This window comes from Sceloporus occidentalis, unplaced genomic scaffold (genome assembly GCF_023333645.1).
Source record: "Sceloporus occidentalis isolate IW3139 unplaced genomic scaffold, rSceOcc1.0.p SCAF_9, whole genome shotgun sequence".
Taxonomy (NCBI): domain Eukaryota; kingdom Metazoa; phylum Chordata; class Lepidosauria; order Squamata; family Phrynosomatidae; genus Sceloporus; species Sceloporus occidentalis.
This window is the reverse complement of record NW_028316989.1, coordinates 2,522,451-2,540,704: the sequence shown is the minus strand read 5'-3', so window position 1 is coordinate 2,540,704 and position 18,254 is coordinate 2,522,451. Positions and strand designations below refer to the sequence as shown.

Below are 18,254 nucleotides of genomic sequence, written 5' to 3'. Positions count from 1 at the left end.
GCCATGCTTGGTGGTTGGACTTTGCAGCTGCGCCATGCGGCAAAGGCATCTCTCCTTGCATCTTGGACAAGGGTTTTAAAATAGTCACGGCACTGAGTGACAGTATAGGGAGGGAAAAGATGGGATCCTACGCGAGAGGAACGCTAGGAATGCAAAGAATCCAGCACTGGGGAGAAACCACTTTGGGAAGAGCATGCAAGGGCCTCCGTGACCTAAACCAGCCCTTCGCAAGTGCAAGACGGATGCCCTCTTTTTGCAGACAGACAAAGGAGAAAGGGAGAGTGCAGTACACAGAAAGTGGACATTAACCACCAAAAGTAATGTAGTTATATATATCGTAATGAATAATCGCAAATCATGTCTCAAATCCTACTTTGGAAAAGTTACTTTTTTGGAGTACAACTCCCAGTGTTCTCCAAGCATTGCTACCATTGATCTATGAGTGGCAATCATTACTTTCCTTTAGGGAAATGTGGTGTCTTTGCAGGCAGAACCTGCTTATCTGCAAGTTAAAGAGTTTCAAGGGGAGGGTTATAATTGTGTCCTGTTTTGTGAAGCTGTAAAGGGTCAAAGGGCTTGCAGTGTTGGCTTTTGGGCAAAGAGAAGGAATGGCCCGAAAGCATGTGTATAACCCCTCCGTGAACAAAGGCACTTGCCTTGACCTTGTGCAAACAGCGTGATTCATTGCTCTTGGAAATTCCTCCCGCTTCCATGCCTGGCTGAACTGAGGCTTTTCTGTTGAGTCAGAGTGACAAAAGGCTGCAGCAAAGCCATACAGAGCTTGGGAAGTTTTTACTTTTCTGGGCTGCAATCCCCAGCTAAGGAGATTCTGGAAGCTGTTGTCCAAAAATATCCGATCGTCACGTTTTGTCTTCGGTGCATCTCTGTGAAAAAGAAATAAATCAGTTTGCAGAAGCTGGGGATAGCCAAGGTATACAAAGCGAATGGTCCAAAACACGTAATTCTCAGGATTCCCTAACTGCCCTGGCTCTGGGTTTGGGAATTATAGTCTATTATGGCACCAAAGCTCTCTGACAGAGAAGGCTAAATGTCTCAAAAAACTACAGATCCCAGAATTGCAGAGCATGGAGCCAGGGCAGTTAAAGTGGTGTCAAATGGCATTATTTCTGCAGCGTGTTTTGGACCAAAGTATCTATCCGTTGAAAGCCAATATGGCACAGTGCTTTGAGTGCTGGACTATGACTTTGGAGACAAGTCGCATGCTCTCAGCCTCAAAGGAAGGCAATGGCAAACCTCCTCTGAACAAATCCTGCTAAGAAAATCCCATTAGATAGATAGATGATAGATACTGTCATTTTTAAAGGTAAATCGTTCAAGGGGTCCCCCTGCAAGCTGGATAAATGGATAAAAGCACTTTAAAATCGATAATACTCCAACACCTCCTTGATGCGATGGACTTAAATTGGCTTTCTGTTGCTGCCTAATGTTCAATGTTCCTGAAGAGAGGACCGAGGCGAGCGTCCAGGAATCTGTCATCCTGAGTGAATTCTCCTACTGTACCCATCTTCGGTTTCCTGGACGCTAGCAGTTTGGCAAACGCTTGCTGGGAGGCCTGAACCCTCTGCGGCTGCCAGTTCTTTGTCTGGTTCAAGGCCCAGCACTCTTGCGTTGCCGGATCAATGTCACGAATCAGTGCTTGCCCTTATCCCAGGCCTTCTTCCTGGTCAGAAAGGCTGACAGTACACATGCACACATAATGCCCAAGGTTTCGGGAATAGTGTTGCCAGTAGGACAACTTTGGAGGGACCCTGTGCCTTTAATGGATGTGTAGCAGAGGATAACACCCCAAACCCTTTGGAGGGAGTGCTCTGGGCCTGAGATTCCTCCCCTTTGGCCTGTGGGAAAGTGGTCAGTCCTCTGGCAAACCTCTTTGGCCTACATGCGAAGAGAAGGAAAAAAGCTCTCCTGAACTCTGTCCATGCTTGTTTATGTCTCTACGTCAGGTATCAATCATGCTTTCAGCTTTCAGACTGCAATTCCCATCTCCTAGACAAAAAAGCCAATGGCGTGGAGTTCAGAGAATTGCAATCGAATAACCATTGAGAGGCTGCATGAGTCCCATCCCTGCACAAGCCAGCAATCTCTATAAAACCCTGCTTTCCTGGGGCTTGAGTGGTTTATTTTCTGGGACTGAAATCCACTTCGTCACCTGGCTGAGCTTTTATCTTTGGTCGGCAAATATGGATCCACGACGTGGGTGTTGTGGCGAGGGATTGCAATCAGTGGCGCAGAACGGAAATTAAACACGTCAAAGTACAGGCCGTACAGTCCTGACAAAGGTACGGTGTTTATTATTTGAATTTATCAGATCCTTCTCATTCTGGAGAACAGAGCACCAGCCAATGGGAAAGGCAGGACTTTGGGGGATTGTCCTATGCTTCATTCTTCTCAGCCATAGACTTCGGTAGAAAGATCGGCTCCCTAATCGCTCCTTGCTTGACCTGCAAATGTAATTGCGTCTTTCCCTCGACAGACACCCAGGTGGACCAATGCATTGGCCGGAGGGCTGGACAACTGGAGGGCTGGACAACTAAGCCATTACCTCACTCAGCAGCAACCAGGAGTATTTACTTACTGGCTGAGCTACAGTCACTAAATGTCATGATGAATCATGCAGAGAGTATCCCCTATGGAGCGGAAGAGGAGAGGATCCAGTGATTCCTGGATCCAAGTGGATCCAATTGTTCTCTTGGGCCCAGTTCGATGAGAGATTAAATGCAAGTGATCTAGCATTGTCAGCACGCATTGCCAAGCTTGGAAAAGTTACTTTTTGGACTAAGATTCCAGAATCCCCCGAACAACCAAGCTCTGATATTGCTTACTTTCAAAAATACAGGATTGGGCATAGCAATCTAGACAGACAAGGAGTAAATCCCATCCCATGTTATTTTAAACACTAACATTATACCTAAATCATATTTAGATTGTTGTAAATTTACTTTTAAACAACACACACACTTAAATGACCTCTCCTTCAGCATGCAAGGACTTAGCAAGAGATCGTTCTGAAATCCTATGCATCTCTCTTTGGAAAGAAGTTCTATTGAGTTGAATGATTTCCACTCTCAGGTAAGTATGCATCGGATTACAGCCTTAAGTAAGTTATCATTATCATCATCATCATCATCATCATCATCATCATCATCATCAGGTGTTGCCAATGGAACAATAGGAAGGAATGGGAGACCTTTAACCCCTCCTGTTGCTTCTCCAGCCAAATTCTCCTTGCCTTCTGCAGCCATCCCCTTCTTCAACCTGCAGACCTCTTGGCCCTTGATCCCCAGATTTTCGGTTACTATTTACCAAGGATACTCATTCACTAAGCATCAGGTGCTTTGGTATCCAGATCCCTGATCTGGCTTTGTTTGGATTGCAAAGAAAGAGAAGGAGGGGAGTGAACTATCAGGATGCTGCACTGATTCTGTTCCCTCTTAGTGGCCCTCCTCTGCTGTTTTCACGGCGCTTGCCAAATCTCTCTTTGAAGCTGCTCTCTGTCTCTCCGCACCAAATCCTCCAGCCTTTGATCACAGGCATCAGATGAATGGAAGAGTACATTTCATGGGCATAGCTGCCAGGGCAATTGCAATCTTCGAGTACAATTGCAACCAAGCCGAAAAAGAAACCTAACCCAATGCCGGGTACATTGTGCGCTGAATTCTCAGAAAAGAGGCCTCCAAAAGAAGGAACATTCACAAACAAAGCAATAACACAAACCTACATCATTCAACCGTCCCAGTTTGGCAGGGACCGTCCCAGTTAATCCTTGATCATTCTTTCTCAGCTGCTTTTAAAATGTCCTAGGATGTTCGATTCCCAGTTCGACTATGAAATCCAGTGGGCTGACGTTGGACACTCTCTCAGCTTCAGGGGAAGGCAATGGCTAACCTTCTCTGAACAAATCTTGCCAAGAAAACCCCAGGATAAGGTCACCTTAGGGTCGCCATAAGTCAGAAATGACTTGAAGGCACACAACCACAACAACAAACGATGCATCTACACTGTAGAAACATAAATAATGCACATCGGCACCACTTTAACTGCCATGGCTTCATCCTACAAAATCTTGGGATTTGTGGCTTTTGTGAGGCACTAGAACTCTTTAGCAGAAATGGCTAAAGGCCTTTTAAAACTACAGATCCAAGCATTCCATAGCATGGAGCTACAGCACTTAAAGTGGTATCAAACTGCATTATCTCTACAGTGTAGATGCAGCTGCTGCAGAAGTAATGCAGTTTGGTGCAAATTTATGGCCCTAAACCAATTGATGATGATGGCAGTGCTGAAAATGGAGAAGGAATCTAAGCTTTCCCTCTCCAGCTTCAGTCCTGAGGCAAATCCCTCACAGCCAATATTTGCTTTTTCCAGGCAACATGGTAGGAAATCCTCCATGGGAGGCAATGGAAAGTTTCTTTGCAGGATAAACAACCTCAAGACTGTGGATGTGGGCTCCTTTCTCACAACAACTCTGTGGGGTGGATTATGTGGGGAAGCAAAACTGGTCTAGGAGTTACTGCTCTTTTATTTATTCCTCCAATTGCATTGCAGTAGATATAGGGACAGACTATGCGGCAAGTTGGATTTTACATCCCTGGGTTTTAGAATGGTGTCTCATATATAAAATGGCAAAATCAAGGTTTCCCTTTTTGGAATTTTTATACACACACACACACGTGGAATACTTTCAAGCCATGGATGGTTGTATCCGTGGATAATTTAAAAATCCATAGATAAAAGATCTGTGTATATAGAAAGATGACTATACAGTGCGATTGGGACCCTGGAGATGGAAGCATCAACTGACAAAACCCAAAAGGCTCTATACCTAGAAATCATGCTTCTTGAGATTATTCTGAAAGAGTCCAAAATCAGGGATTTGTCGGCTTCGCTCGCTTGGAAAGGCAAGATCTGGTAGATGCTGAGGACACCTGATGGCCTTTTCTGTGAATTGCTACTCAAATAAGTGGATATGTGCCTTTTCAGCCTCTTGTAGGGATATAATGGTTTGGATGTTGGACTAGGACACTGTGGGAGACCTGGGTTCGAATCAGTGCACAACCGTGGGAAAATGTGTCACCACTTGCATAGTGCACCAGTGGCCTTTGGCCTTTGTATGGGCATGGAATTCCTAAAAAGGATTTCCGATCCTTTTCAAAATGAAAGCATGGACTTTGCATGAAACAATATATGTCTGCACTTATGCATGCATTCATTACAATATTTCAATCCTGCCCCTCTGCTGTGAGATCTCAGGGCAGCATATAAACAGTTTGAAACCTGTCCAGACAAAAGGAAAAGTGTATCTGAAATAGGATGAAAGCATATGAAATAAACCACCAGGTTACGACGACAGAAAAAGCTAAAACATTTAAAACCATGTTTACGAAACATATATGAATTTTGTGTTTAGACTTTAAATCTCTCTCTCCAGTCATCTTCCATGCCTGAAGTTCATTTGCTTTTCCTTTCCAGGAGAATAACATTGCAGATCAAGCATTCTGTGCCCTTGGCTTCCAGAAGGACATTTTAAAAATGAACTGTGTACAAAAAACCTCTGCAAAACATCAGGAGAACCACACTGAATTTCGACGCTTCAGCCAAGTCCTGCCAGAAAATGAAGCTGTTAGATCCCTCAAGTCTTGGAGTAATGTCTATTGCTCCATCGTGGTTCCTCCAGGTTTGTCATGGCTTCACTGGAAACACCAGACAAGTCTGCTCCTTGGCGGAAGTGCTGCCATCGATCAAAACCAAGGGATGCTCTGTGTAGTTCTGGATGATGCTGGCAACGCTGTCAAAGAGCTGTCAAAGGGGGAAAAGGAAAGAAGAAAGGAAGAGGAGATCAGTTTCTTTCCATTCTTTTGGCAACTCACTTTATCACTCTGAAGTCCAGTTTTCCTAAAACTGGAGGAGAAAACTGATAAGAAGAAAATCAACTCCTTTGAGATGTGGTTCTGGAGAAGAGTTTTGAGGATATCACGAAAAGCCAAAATGACAAAGAAATGGGTCCTGGAACAGACGACGCTGGAAATTTCCCTGGATACCAAGATTATTATTATTAAGCTTTATTTATATAGCGCTGTAAATTTACACAGTGCTGTACACAAAATCAGTTAATACAAATACCATTGATCAAGTTCTTTGGCCACATCATGAGAAAGGACAACTCATTGGTAAAGACAATAATGCTAGGAAATTTTTAAAATACTGACGTAATACTATAACATGGTGTAAAAACTGTAAAGTTATATATACACACACATATACAGAGTGAGAGGGGAATGAATTGTTCAATTCTGGCTTGCAGCAACAGAAACTGATATTGAAGCAATTCAGAGAGTCAGTTAGTAAGGCTCTGGAACATATAAAGTAGTGGCAAGTGGTCAATTGGGCAGTGAATCCATGCCAGGTTCTGGGTAACTTTCAAGGAGTTGTCCAAGATCCTGAAGTTATTTGTGGGAAGGAGAGTTAAGCACCTTGGATAATTCCTTTAAAGCCTTAGTTAAAACCCAGAGTGGATTCATTGCCCCACTGATATGGGCACTATTTATACTGTTGCAGATATAAAGTGAATGCATGGCGACACAGCTTCTGAGTTGTCCCTAGGGTGCCAGATATAGTTCTCCTGATGTGGCAGCTCAGCACGCACACACACACACACACACACACACACACACATACACCAGAGACTACAGACACAGTTCCCATCAGAAAGGTCCCTCGTGGACCATGCTGGCCAAGGCGCCTACCTCCTCGTGGCTCTTGCCATCCTTCCCAAGTGTGTACTGATGGCTGCTCTCTATGTAGCGGATGGGGATGTTGTAGACGTGGCTCTTGTAAAGGACAGCCAAAGTGAAGGGCTGGTTCCAGCCGTGTCGCGAGCTCCGTCTCACCAGGTAAGCACTATCCTGCCATAAGGAGCGGAGAAGAGGGGCAGGAGATCAGGGCCAAAGAAAAGCTTTCCAGTTCATCAAACATGCTTTCTACACAGGAGAAAGAAAACCATTCTCTGCAAAGAAAAAACCCATACAGTTGGCCCTCCACATTTGCAGCTACCACCTACTCTATGTGCTCCAGCTTCCATCTGCAAAACGTTGGAAGGTATGATCTGATAGACCAACTGGCCCCAGAGAGTATAGGAATTTATAAATGCTTTTGGGGAGGGGAGGTCAAATTTCATGGCATTTGGAGGAACATATACCCCTTTACCTTATTATACTGGAGAAGGGCAGCCTCAGCCGTATGTCGGTCACATCTGCCTGCATACCAGGCCTTGTTTTGCATGCCACAATCCTAAGGGAACACAACAGGGATGGATTCCTGTACAGTACACACACTTTTCTTCTGTTATTTGGGAAGTTAAAATGTTAACTGCAAACAAGGTGACATTTGTGAGGCAGAGAACCACCTGGCATAATCCTCATACTTTACCTCTGGCAAGGATCCACTCTTTGGACAGCTCCCTGGAAAGAGACAGAACATTTCAGGATGTCCGGATTGTATTTTGGTCAGGCAAAGATTACCAAAGAACTACATTAGTGCGTAAATTGCAGACACATTCCCTTCATCAAGATCAGCACATCACTATGCATGTTCGCTGTTGTATACTGATTCTGCAGAACAACATGGCTATATCTTTGAATTCATAGTAATGCTCAAAATGGAGGACATTTTGGAATTCCTCCTGGACAGAAGGTTGAAATGGAGGACATGTCTTGGAAGCAGAGAAGGTCTGGTCACCCTCCTTAGGTGTCTCTAATGCCCCCTCAATTGCAATCTACTAAAATCACACCAATAGTGTGAAACAAAAACCACAAACAGATGCTTCAGAGGGTGGCACTTACCATCAGGTGAGTTCTCTGTGAGTATCTAGACAGAGAGGGCACAGAGAGCTTTTGTTATTCACCTATTAGTATATTTATATTAGTATATTTTTATTGTATATGTACAGTTGGCCCTTGAAACTTGTGGGCTATCCTTTCTGGACATCCCCCCTCACGACTTCCAAAACTCGCACATATTCAAGCCGCATAGGTTTTAATGGGGTGTGTGCATGCGGAGCATGTGTAGAAGTGAGCAGATTTCTGCCCATCCCAAGAGGCTCTGGCAAAAGCAAGCTGCTGCAGCCTCTATTAGATAGTGTGCCCTTCCTCATTAATGCATCTTGCTATGCTAACTGCATGGTGATGTTACTCGACCCCATGCGTCCCATGTTCATGGATGTGCCACATGTACTCACCTGCTGGGCTCCAGGTGGGGAGATCTTTGGCCTAATGTGAAAGACAAAAACAGAATGAGATTTGGGTGGAATGGGATGGGATGGACCAGCCCTGCAGTTTGTTGGGCATAGCAGCATAGTGTAGTGGTTTGAGCGTTGGATTACGGCTCTGGAGACCAGGGTTTGATTCCCAGCCATGAAATCTATCGTTGTGCAGTTTTCTTAATTCCTATATGAGGATGAATCGAATCACAATTTTCCTTCCTACGTTTGCTTTCCTAGGTTGGCGCTGTAAAAGCAATTGAATACAACAGTCCCTGTTGTGAAGTATTTAGAGACATGGGTTGGTTTCCTCCTTCCTTCCTTGTAATATGAACTAAAAATATTAAAAGCAATTAAGTTCTGAATTAAATTGAAAATATGCCTATCAAAAGAGACAACATTATTATTATTTAAAAAAAGAAAGGCTGCATCTATATTGCAGAATTAATGAAAAGTAACTCCGCTTTAGCTGCCATGGCTCCATGCTACAGAATCCTGGGATCTGTAGCTTTGTGGTCTATTCCGCCTTCGCTGTCGGAGCGCTCTGATGCCACAACAAACTACAAATCCCAGGATTCCATGGGATGGAGCCATGACAGATAAAGTGGTGTCAAAGTACATTAATTTTGCAGTGTTAATGGGTTAGTCCTTTCCCAGTAGTTTCCCCATGTCTTTTTTGGTCTACTATAGCTCTCTGGGGGGAAAAACACACTCACTTGGGTTTCTTCAAAGGGCGAGCCGGCGGAGTGGGAAATGCTCTGCAGGGCAGCGAGGCTGGAAAGAAACATGAAAGGAAGAAAAAGACCTAGGGAAAAAAGTGGCATCTCTCTTTCCTGACCTTGGTATCAGTTACCTTCTGATACATGTATGCACCTAACACCACTGATAAACAGAAGAGGTGCCTGCCATTATAACAGATAAGGTGACCAATTCCTCCAACCCAGAATGGTCTACTCTGCATGGAAGCAACTCTGTAGGATTCCTGTCTCAGGTCCTTCCCATCCCATTCTCTGACCCTTTAGCCTTGTACAGTCAGCCCTCAGTATCCATGCATTCAACCATCCATGGTTTGAAAATACAGTTGTCCCTTTGCAACTTTGACTTTTGCGGATTTGATTATTTGTGGGTTTGATTAATATATTCTCCTCCGGCGCAACTCTTCCAGATGTTGAACATAGAGTTGTGCTGGAGAGCCTAGAGAAAACACTTCTCTAGATTTTGGTATCCGCTGGAGGTCCTAGAACCAAACCCCAGCGGATACCAAGGGCCAATGTACTTGCAAAGCACCACCGAGTCATCATGCCCCTTTCCCTATGAATCGGAGGATGTGGGGTACATAGGTGTCTCACCTGTGCTGGGCTCACATTCCACATAAATCGACTCTTCCTAGCAGAAGGAGAGAAACCTTTGGATCAGCGAGAAGCTAATAATACAGTATGGTCATAGTCTTGCCATGGATGAATGCAAGAAAGAGGGACTTTTCAGCCTCTGGTCTGTGAAATCGCCTGTCTAGAAAGGCCCTTCTGGTTCCTACATAAAGGCCTTCTCAACACCAGTTGAAAATCTCTTTATGCTCCCAGGCATTTCAAGCACTATTTTATTAATTTTAGATCTTAGCACCACTCTGTTTTGCTTCTGGTTTCACTTTCTCTCTCTGTCTGTCTTGATCCAGATTGACACCACTTTAACTGCCCTGGCTCAATGCTATCGAATTCCAGGAATTGTAGTTTGCTGTGGGTCCAGAGCTCTCTGACAGAGGAGGATAAATGTCACACAAAACTGCAGTTCCCAGAAATCCATAGCATTGAGCCACAGCAGATAAAGTGGTCTCAACCTGGATCATTTCTGATGTGTGAATGCAACCAGAGTATTTTACATTATGAGAGAACTATGATCATTCAACTGGCCTAGAAGTGCAATGAGTAAATGTGCAGTACCTCCTCCTGTTTCCAACCAGTGCAAACATTGTGTTAACGAGGTGCCATTAAATTCATTTATTACAGTAAATAGCCAGCATAATAATAAACAGAATAAAAGCATTACAAGACAATCAGCTGGGTATGAAATATACAATTGAAAAGGTACAATGGCATTTAAAATGGCAAATGTTCTCGATAGGTGGAACACGTCTCCAGTTGGTAGGATTTTAGTTACCTTGTCGTCTTTCAGGGACAGAAAAGGATCTGCAAAGAGAAAAGACATAAATCAACACCCTCCAAAAATTCCTATTTCAGGGAGCAACACAATATTATGGGGAACTGAGGAAGAAAGAAATGCTAGGAGGGCTAAGAAATATAGCAGCGGGTGGGAACTATAGGGCTTGGGGCCACATCTGACCTTCTTTGGCACCAGACAGATGTGCCACTTTCCCCACAACCCCGTTGTTTTCTCATTTATGAGTTTCTGGTTGGGTTTTTAACCCATTCTACATTACACAGCTATAGCCCTTTGATACCAGTTTAAGTGCCACGATGACTCAATTTGTTGGATAATTGTGATTTGTAGCTTGGAGAGGGACAGAAATGCCTGCCAGAGAGATCAAGTCCATACCAATAGAGCATTTAAAGACTCTCATTAAACTACAGATCCTGGGATGCCAAACGACAGAGCCATGACAGTTAAAAGTGGCATCAAGTTGCTATAGTTGTGCGGTGTTAACTACACACTTAGATACTAGCAGTATGAGATGCAAGCAGAAATATGCTGGTGTTTTCAGTCTCATCTTTTAGACTTTGAGGCTTCCTAAGAACTAAAGCAACCTTTGGTCTGAAGGAGGTTTATCCCTCTTCGCCATTGAGGCACGAATGCTGCCTTCAACAGATTAGACTGTTTGTCCATTTAGATCAGCATTGGCTCCTCTGTCATTGTGTAACGCTTTCTCACAGTCCCAGGCAAGTAAATGAATACCAAAGAGGAATTTTTAAAACCCTTGAAGGCTCATGGTTGGAGTCTGATAGGAGAGTGAACCCAGCGGTTATTAAATAATGGTTTGCTTTGGAAGCATAGGGTTCCACATTGAACAAGCAATTAAACCAACTTCATATCAAATTCTGTATAAGAATTCTATATCATTCTGATTATTATGGGAGACATAGGTTTGAGTCTTGGACCAGGACTCTGGGAGACCAGGGTTCGAGTTTCTGCTTAGCCACAGAAGCCCATTTGGGCAAGTCGCCTCCCTTATCCTTTGAAGGAGGCAATGGAAAACCTTCTCTGAACCAATCTTACCAAGAAAAACCCATAAATAGATTCACTTTAGGATTTAATTAGAAAAGACTTGAAGGCACCGAACAACAATAAAGAATTTTTACAAAAATGTGCAGGGCAATAAAGCAACAAAAACACTATGCCACATATAAAAGCTTACAAATAAGGAGCAAACACTATATTTTCAAAGTATGTGTGTCATATTTATCCTCTGAACCTTATTCTGGTGCTCTAGCTTTTATTTTATCAGCAGAATGGTGCATCTACACTGCAGAAATAATGCATCTTTGCATCACTTTAACTGCTGTGGCTCCATGCTACAAAATCCTGGGATTTCTTTGGCAGAGAAGGCTAAAGACTTTGCAAAATGACAAACCCATTGGATTCCATAGGATGGAGCGACAGCGTTTTAAGTGCTGTCAAAGTGCATTCTTTCTACAATGTACATGCACTCCCAGGCAAGATGCTTTGGAACATGGATCAGAATGTTTTGCACATGTTTAACTTAACTGGAAACCATTTGGAGGGTATGACATTTTCTAGGTCTAAGCAGACAGCTTTCTTCAACATGGCTCTGTCTCCTTTAGGCCTCCTTTTGCCTCCATGAACCAAACCTGGCCACCAATTCCACATACCTCTGTTTGCGGCAGCATTTGTTTGGGGTCCAGAGGCGGGTAGGACTGGGAGAGACACTCGGCGAGCTGAGATTGGAAGCGGCGGTCCCAGCGAGGCTTTCATCATCCCCTTTTTCAGAGCTGGGAAGAAAAGAAACCCCAAAGTAACCTCTGGTCATCCATTATTGATCCAGATGGGATTGCGGAGGCCAGGCTTTGGAAGGGGGACATGATGCTACTGGACCAAAGGACTAGGGAAAACAAAGTTGTAATGAAATGTCGCAGTATTAAGTGAGGAGTGCCCACCCTCTTGGCATTAGCCTCACCATATTCCAGGGGCACAGAGACACTCCAGACATCATGGTTGAAGTCTGGATATTTCATTTTGCAAGTTTCCCTTCCTCCATCCCTTTGCCCTCAGCTTTTCCAGAGCCACAAAAGGAGGAAAAATGAGTAGCAGTCTCTTTTCTTAGTCTCTGGCCCCATACAGACAGGCCAAAATAAAGCTGCTTTGGGTCACTTTGGAGGTATGCTATTTAAATGATGCATGTGTACTAAAAGTCCGGAAGCTGCGCCAAAGCCAAGATCCAGTCCTAAGGACTAGAGCGCAGCTTTGGCGCAGTTTCCGGACTCTTAGTACACATGCATCATTGAAACAGCATACCTCCAAAGTGACCTGAAGCAGCTTTATTTTGGCCTGTCTGTATGGGGCCAATTTTAACACATGCAAACCATCTCATGATAACACCTCATCCCCTACATTTACTCCTCCAGCTCTCTCCAGCCTCTTTGTCTTACCTCTCTCTATAGCTTGGAAATTGAACGCTTCTTCATCATTGCCTCCATCAGCCCCAGAGTTTGACAGAAACTGCAAAAACAGGTTTTAAATTTTAGCACCCGCCTAGTGCAAAAGGTCTCTCTCTTGCTCTCTTTCTCTTGCACATATGCACACTCACTCACAGACACACACACAAAACTAGAGCCAATGTTTTAGTTGTAAAGTCCCACTGCCTCAATTTCAGATGCAAATTTCATCTTTATTTCCCTGACTCCATAATGCAATCGAGAGGAGGGCAAGCCCTACAGCTTCCTATGTTTTTGCAGAATGGAAAAGACCTACAGAAATAATGCATTTGAGCTTCCATGCCTTCCAGCATTTCACAGATGAAAACTGGGACACATGCTGACAAAGACCATCAGCATATGCTTAGGATGGCAAGAGTACACTAAATACTTTTGCACTTTGGACCCAGTTCACAGCAATTTAAGAAAGCTGAGGACAAAGGGAGAAAGTGGTAGGAGAAGACAGAAACTGGGGCATTTTAGCAGCAGTGCAGAAAGTGGGAAAGCAGAGAATTAATTTGGTTCCTCCTAAATCTGAACAGTTGGAAAGGTATGGACTTGCACCAAATGCTTCCCCATCTTGGCAGTATATCTCCCCAGACAGAGGTCCAAAATACACAGCAGAAATAATCCAGTTTGAGACCACTTTAACTGCCCTGGCTCAGTGCTAGGGAATTCTGGAAACTGTAGTTTGTTGTGGCACTAGAACTCTCTGACAGAGAAAACTCAATGTCTTACAAAACTAGTTTCTAGAATTCCCTAGCATTGAGACAGGGCAGTTAAAGGGGTCTCAAACTGGGTTATTTCTGCAGTGTGTTTTGAACCTACAGTTCTCTGACTGAAAAGGCATCCCTTTCCCAAACTCAAACGCACCACTCACCATTTGGGTCCTAGGCTGCAGGAGGTTGTTTGGTTCAGAGAAGCGTCTTAGGGCCGGGCGATCTAAAGGCAGAGAAACAAGCAGAGTTGGCATCCAAACTGGAGCATTGGTCACTAACAATGTCAGAGAGGGAACCAACACACATGTGGCTGAGCAAAATGAGAGCAAGGTAGCAATTTGTATTAATGAGGAAGAACAGAGAAGCTAGGAGATGCTGCAACAGTTTGCTTTTGCCTGTGTCTACAGGGAAGGGGAAGACTTTGTCCCTTCCTCTCTTAGAAGCCCACAGACGAAAAGTGGGCTTCTAAGCATCAGGAAGCCCTGACAAAGAGATGCCCGGACAGAAGGGCTTGAGTTCCTCCTATGTTCTTCTGGTAGAACTGACTTCGGGCATCCAAGGCCTGGAGAGATTTCTCTCCAACATCCAACCTATGATTATCCCTTCGCCAGATCCATACCCAGGTCTCCCAATGATCTTACCAAGATATAAGTTATCTGCAGCTTCTTGCTGCCTGGCGGAAGCCAGCGTCTTGCGTTGTCCTTTACTTGGGGGGATTTCGTAGGTATACAGGTCCTCCTTCTCCTCTTCTTCGGCATCGTCATTCCTGTCAACCTAAAGGAACGCTGTTATGGGGTGATGCTCTTGCACATTCTCATGCAAACGTTGTGGCAGGGGATCCTTGTTTGCATGGAGAAGTTCCCAAGTTTACCCTTGCTTTGCATGCAGAAGTTCCCAAGTCCAGTTCCTGGACTTTACAGATAGAGCCAGGAAAGACCTCTAGTTGGCATAATGGGAAAGTATATAGACCAACCCACTATACAATGGTTGCACTAATACCAAATTAATTGTCATGGTTGCATCCAAAAGAATACTGGGCTTTCTAGTTTGGTGAGACACTAGGGTCTGAGACACACTGCAGAAATAATCCAGTTTGAGACCACTTTCATTGCCCTGGCTCAATGCTAGGGAATCCTAGGAATTGTAGTTTATTGTGGCACCAGAGCTTTCTGCCAGAGAAGGCTAAATGTGTCTCACAAAACTACAGCTCCCAGAATTCCCTAGCATTGAGCCAGGGCAGTTAAAGCAGTCTCAAAATGGATTATTTCTGTGTTGCGTTTTGGACCTACACTCTCTGTCTGAAATTTCTAAATACCTTACAAAACTACAAAACCCAGGATTCCAAAGGATGGAAACAGCATAAAATGTAGTATGAAAGTGCTACTATAGTTGTATTAGTGTGAAAAGACACTCGATCTAGAGCCCATGGTCTCACATAGGTTGGGGATAATAGGAGTAGGAGTAGTTGCTGCTAGCTGTGCCAGTCCACAGGCTATTGGCTCCTGCTCCACTTTCCAGGAGAGAAAGAAACACTTGTAATCAATGGGCACCAATAGAAAGGTTGGCCCTGGCATGTTGCAAAGAAGGACCCTGCCAGCCCCTCATGCCAGGTAACTTTAGAAGCACTGGCATGCATTACTTACCAGCGGCGGCTGCTTTTCTGAAACAGACAAAGAGATTGGTGTCAGTCAGATTTTTAGAGCAAATAGATCAGCCAAACTTGTAACATAAGGCCTTGAGTGGAGTGGGACAAAACAACATAAGAAAGGGACTCTCAGGATCCCGACCCTGTCCCCCAGTTAGTCAAAAATGATTTCATATAGGGTACATCCACACTGTAGAAAATATTGCAGTTTGACTCCACTTTAAGTGCTGTTGCTCCATCCTATGGCATCCTGGGATTTGCAGTTTTACAAGGCCTTTAGCCTTCCCTGCCAAAGAGTGCTGGTGCCTCATAAAACTGCAAACCCCAGGATTCTGAAGAATGGAGCCGTGGCAGATAAAGTGGTATCAAGCCGTACTATTCCTACAGTGTAGATACAGCCATAGACACAGCCACATAGTCTGTGACAAAGAGAAGACACCACAGGCATGCAGTTGTGATACATTTTGTGGCTTACCTGGTCTCTTTGGAGGTATTGGTGGGACCTGAGACCTTGGAGAAGAAGAGAAGACATTGGCAAATCTTAAGGTTTTATATGCTTGCAGTGCAGTTTCCCAGCTCCCCTTTCTTCAGGGTGCTGGGAATATATTCTTTGAAAGCTTTCTGGAAAACATAGGATGGTTGCTTATCTTCCAAGTTAATGGAGTGGTGCATTTGCTCTAGGTTCTAATATGGTGAGCTACCCAAAGTACTGACCTTGCTTTGAATGATGGTAAGCCTCAGCACCTTAGATCATTGTTCTAAAACACAGGCTTAAATTTGGAAGGTTCCCCACTCCAATGATTTGGAAGAAAAGGCTAAAGGAATTTGTGTTCCAAAATCCAAAATATTCCAGTATCCAAAACTGTCCACATCGGTGGCTGAGATTGTGACACCTTTGCTTTCTGATCTTTCAACGCACACCAACTTTGTTGCATGCACATTATTGAAAAGACTGTAAATAAAACTACCTGCAGGCTTTATGCGCAAGGTGTATATGAAGCATGAATTTCATGTTTAGATTTGCAAAGGGATCTTGTGGCACCTTTGAGACTAACTAAGCGAAAGAAGCTGGGAGCATGAGCTTTCATAGACTTGAGCCTACTTTCTACTTCCCTACTTGGCCCTGAGGCTCTGGGACTTTGCTAGTGGACTTTAAACTATATTTGTGGGGGTTTAAACTATATTTCTTGGAGTTTAAAAGTATTGTGGATTTGGGGTGTTATTGTAGTTTTTGAGCTTTTTATCACCCCCAAACCTTTCGATACTACCCACTTCACACTGTACCCACTTTTTTGCTGGCATTTGTTACAAACCACAGAAGATCCAACACAATCGGCTACTCACGGGGTCTTATTCTTCCCAAAGATATTCTGCAAAGAAAATAAGTAACTTGGTGTAAAATGACAGCACTCTCTATCCAAATCCAGCTTTATTTGGTGATACCTGCCCCCACCTTACTGACACGAATTTCCCTGATCAACATTGATTTCTATACGGTTGGACATTATTCCTCCTCTTCCTAGCACTAAATCTAGAAACGTAGATGCCAAGTGGAGTTTGGGACATTGGTCGAGAATTGATCCAGGTATAGCTTTGAAAAGCTGAGTACGTTGAGTAAGCAATGCTTACTCAAACGTAAGCTCCCCTGGGTTGAGATGGGCTCATCCCTGGCAAAACATGCCTAGAGCATTGAAAATGAATCCAGAATGCAACGCAACCCAGTTGGATTCATCCTCTCACCTCCAAATGCACTTGCATACAAAACGTGGAGAATTCTAGGGACTGCTGCAATTGTAGTTATGGGATTCTGGAAACTGTAATGCAAAGTAAAACCCTAGGATTCTGCCACACTAGAATCAGTATATAGAGAGATCTCATAGACTAACTCAAAGAAAGAAGTGGCAGCATGAGCTTTCCTAGACTTCAGTATACTTCCTCAGATGCAATTGGCATATATGTGTCTGTCCCTGGTTTCCACTCCACTAAATGCATATGAAGAAGTAGACTTTAGTCTAGGAAAGCTCATGCTGCCAACTTCTGTCTTCCAGTGAGTCTCAAAGGTGCTACAAGATCTCTCTGCATACAAGAGGGTATTAATGACAAAGAAGTGTCAAACTGCCTTACTTCAGTGGTGTGGCTACATAGTCTCTTTCCCAATGAAAATGTTGACCTGCCTCTTTAGAAGTATTCTTCAGTCAGATATTCACCCCCAAAATAAAGGCCCAAAGCAACAAAACTGCCAGCTTACCATCCTGAAGGGCACACAGGTTCCTCTGCTCAGCTTGGTCTCTGGGTGCCACGCAAATGGGGATCCGGCTTCCCAAAGCAGGCACAAAACTCTATTGTACTTTGGATTTGCATACGCCTTTACGGAAATAATGACATAAAAACGGCAACAGCACAGCTGGAGATTGTGAGCCAGCACTGTGTAGTGGTTTGAGCAGACTAACTACCAAGGCACATACAACCAGACTACTCCATTGTGTTTCCTTTGTGAATGTGTGCTTATCTTCATATAGATGTAGCTTTGCAGAGACAGGAATGTTTTACAAATTATGTTGGGTGCAAACTCTGAAAACCTTCAAAGGGAGCAGAGAACCCTGCAGGAACCGTCCCAAACAAGATACAATTGTGAATGAAAACGTGGGCCGTTATAAGCTGTTTTGTTGGACCCTAGGCTTTGGGATTCTGTCACTTAATGAAATTTGCAAGTTGTCACTTACCTACGTATAATTCATATTCTTTGACCTTTACTTCTGGGCCCTTTCATTGCCTTCCTTAATGTTGGTTGCTTACAATGCAAATTGGTGTGAAGGTATAGAGATCATTGTAACAGCTGCTGAGGTTGATAACACCCCAAAACGATAAAGGGACTTTGGCCCTGGTGAAATGTTGCCGCTTCCACAAGCAATGCTTGCGGACTTATTCACTTCTCAGAATTGCAACGAGGC

General features: G+C 43.9%; 1 protein-coding gene across 1 annotated transcript; it reads right to left on the bottom strand.

Moving 5' to 3' along the window:
- Nucleotides 1-5,370: 5,370 nt before the first annotated feature.
- LOC149306726 (SH2 domain-containing protein 6-like) lies at nt 5,371-17,901 on the bottom strand. The gene is made up of 17 exons (XM_089539054.1): nt 17,552-17,901; nt 16,648-16,673; nt 15,779-15,813; nt 15,302-15,318; nt 14,300-14,432; nt 13,820-13,881; nt 12,895-12,964; nt 12,118-12,237; nt 10,430-10,458; nt 9,625-9,661; nt 8,992-9,049; nt 8,255-8,285; nt 7,860-7,884; nt 7,447-7,478; nt 7,225-7,308; nt 6,765-6,923; nt 5,371-5,817 (listed from the first exon to the last, which is right to left on the bottom strand). The coding sequence occupies exons 1-17, from the start codon at nt 17,552-17,554 to the stop codon at nt 5,701-5,703; spliced, it is 1,038 nt and encodes a 345-aa protein (XP_089395180.1). The 5' UTR covers nt 17,555-17,901; the 3' UTR covers nt 5,371-5,700.
- Nucleotides 17,902-18,254: the final 353 nt, after the last annotated feature.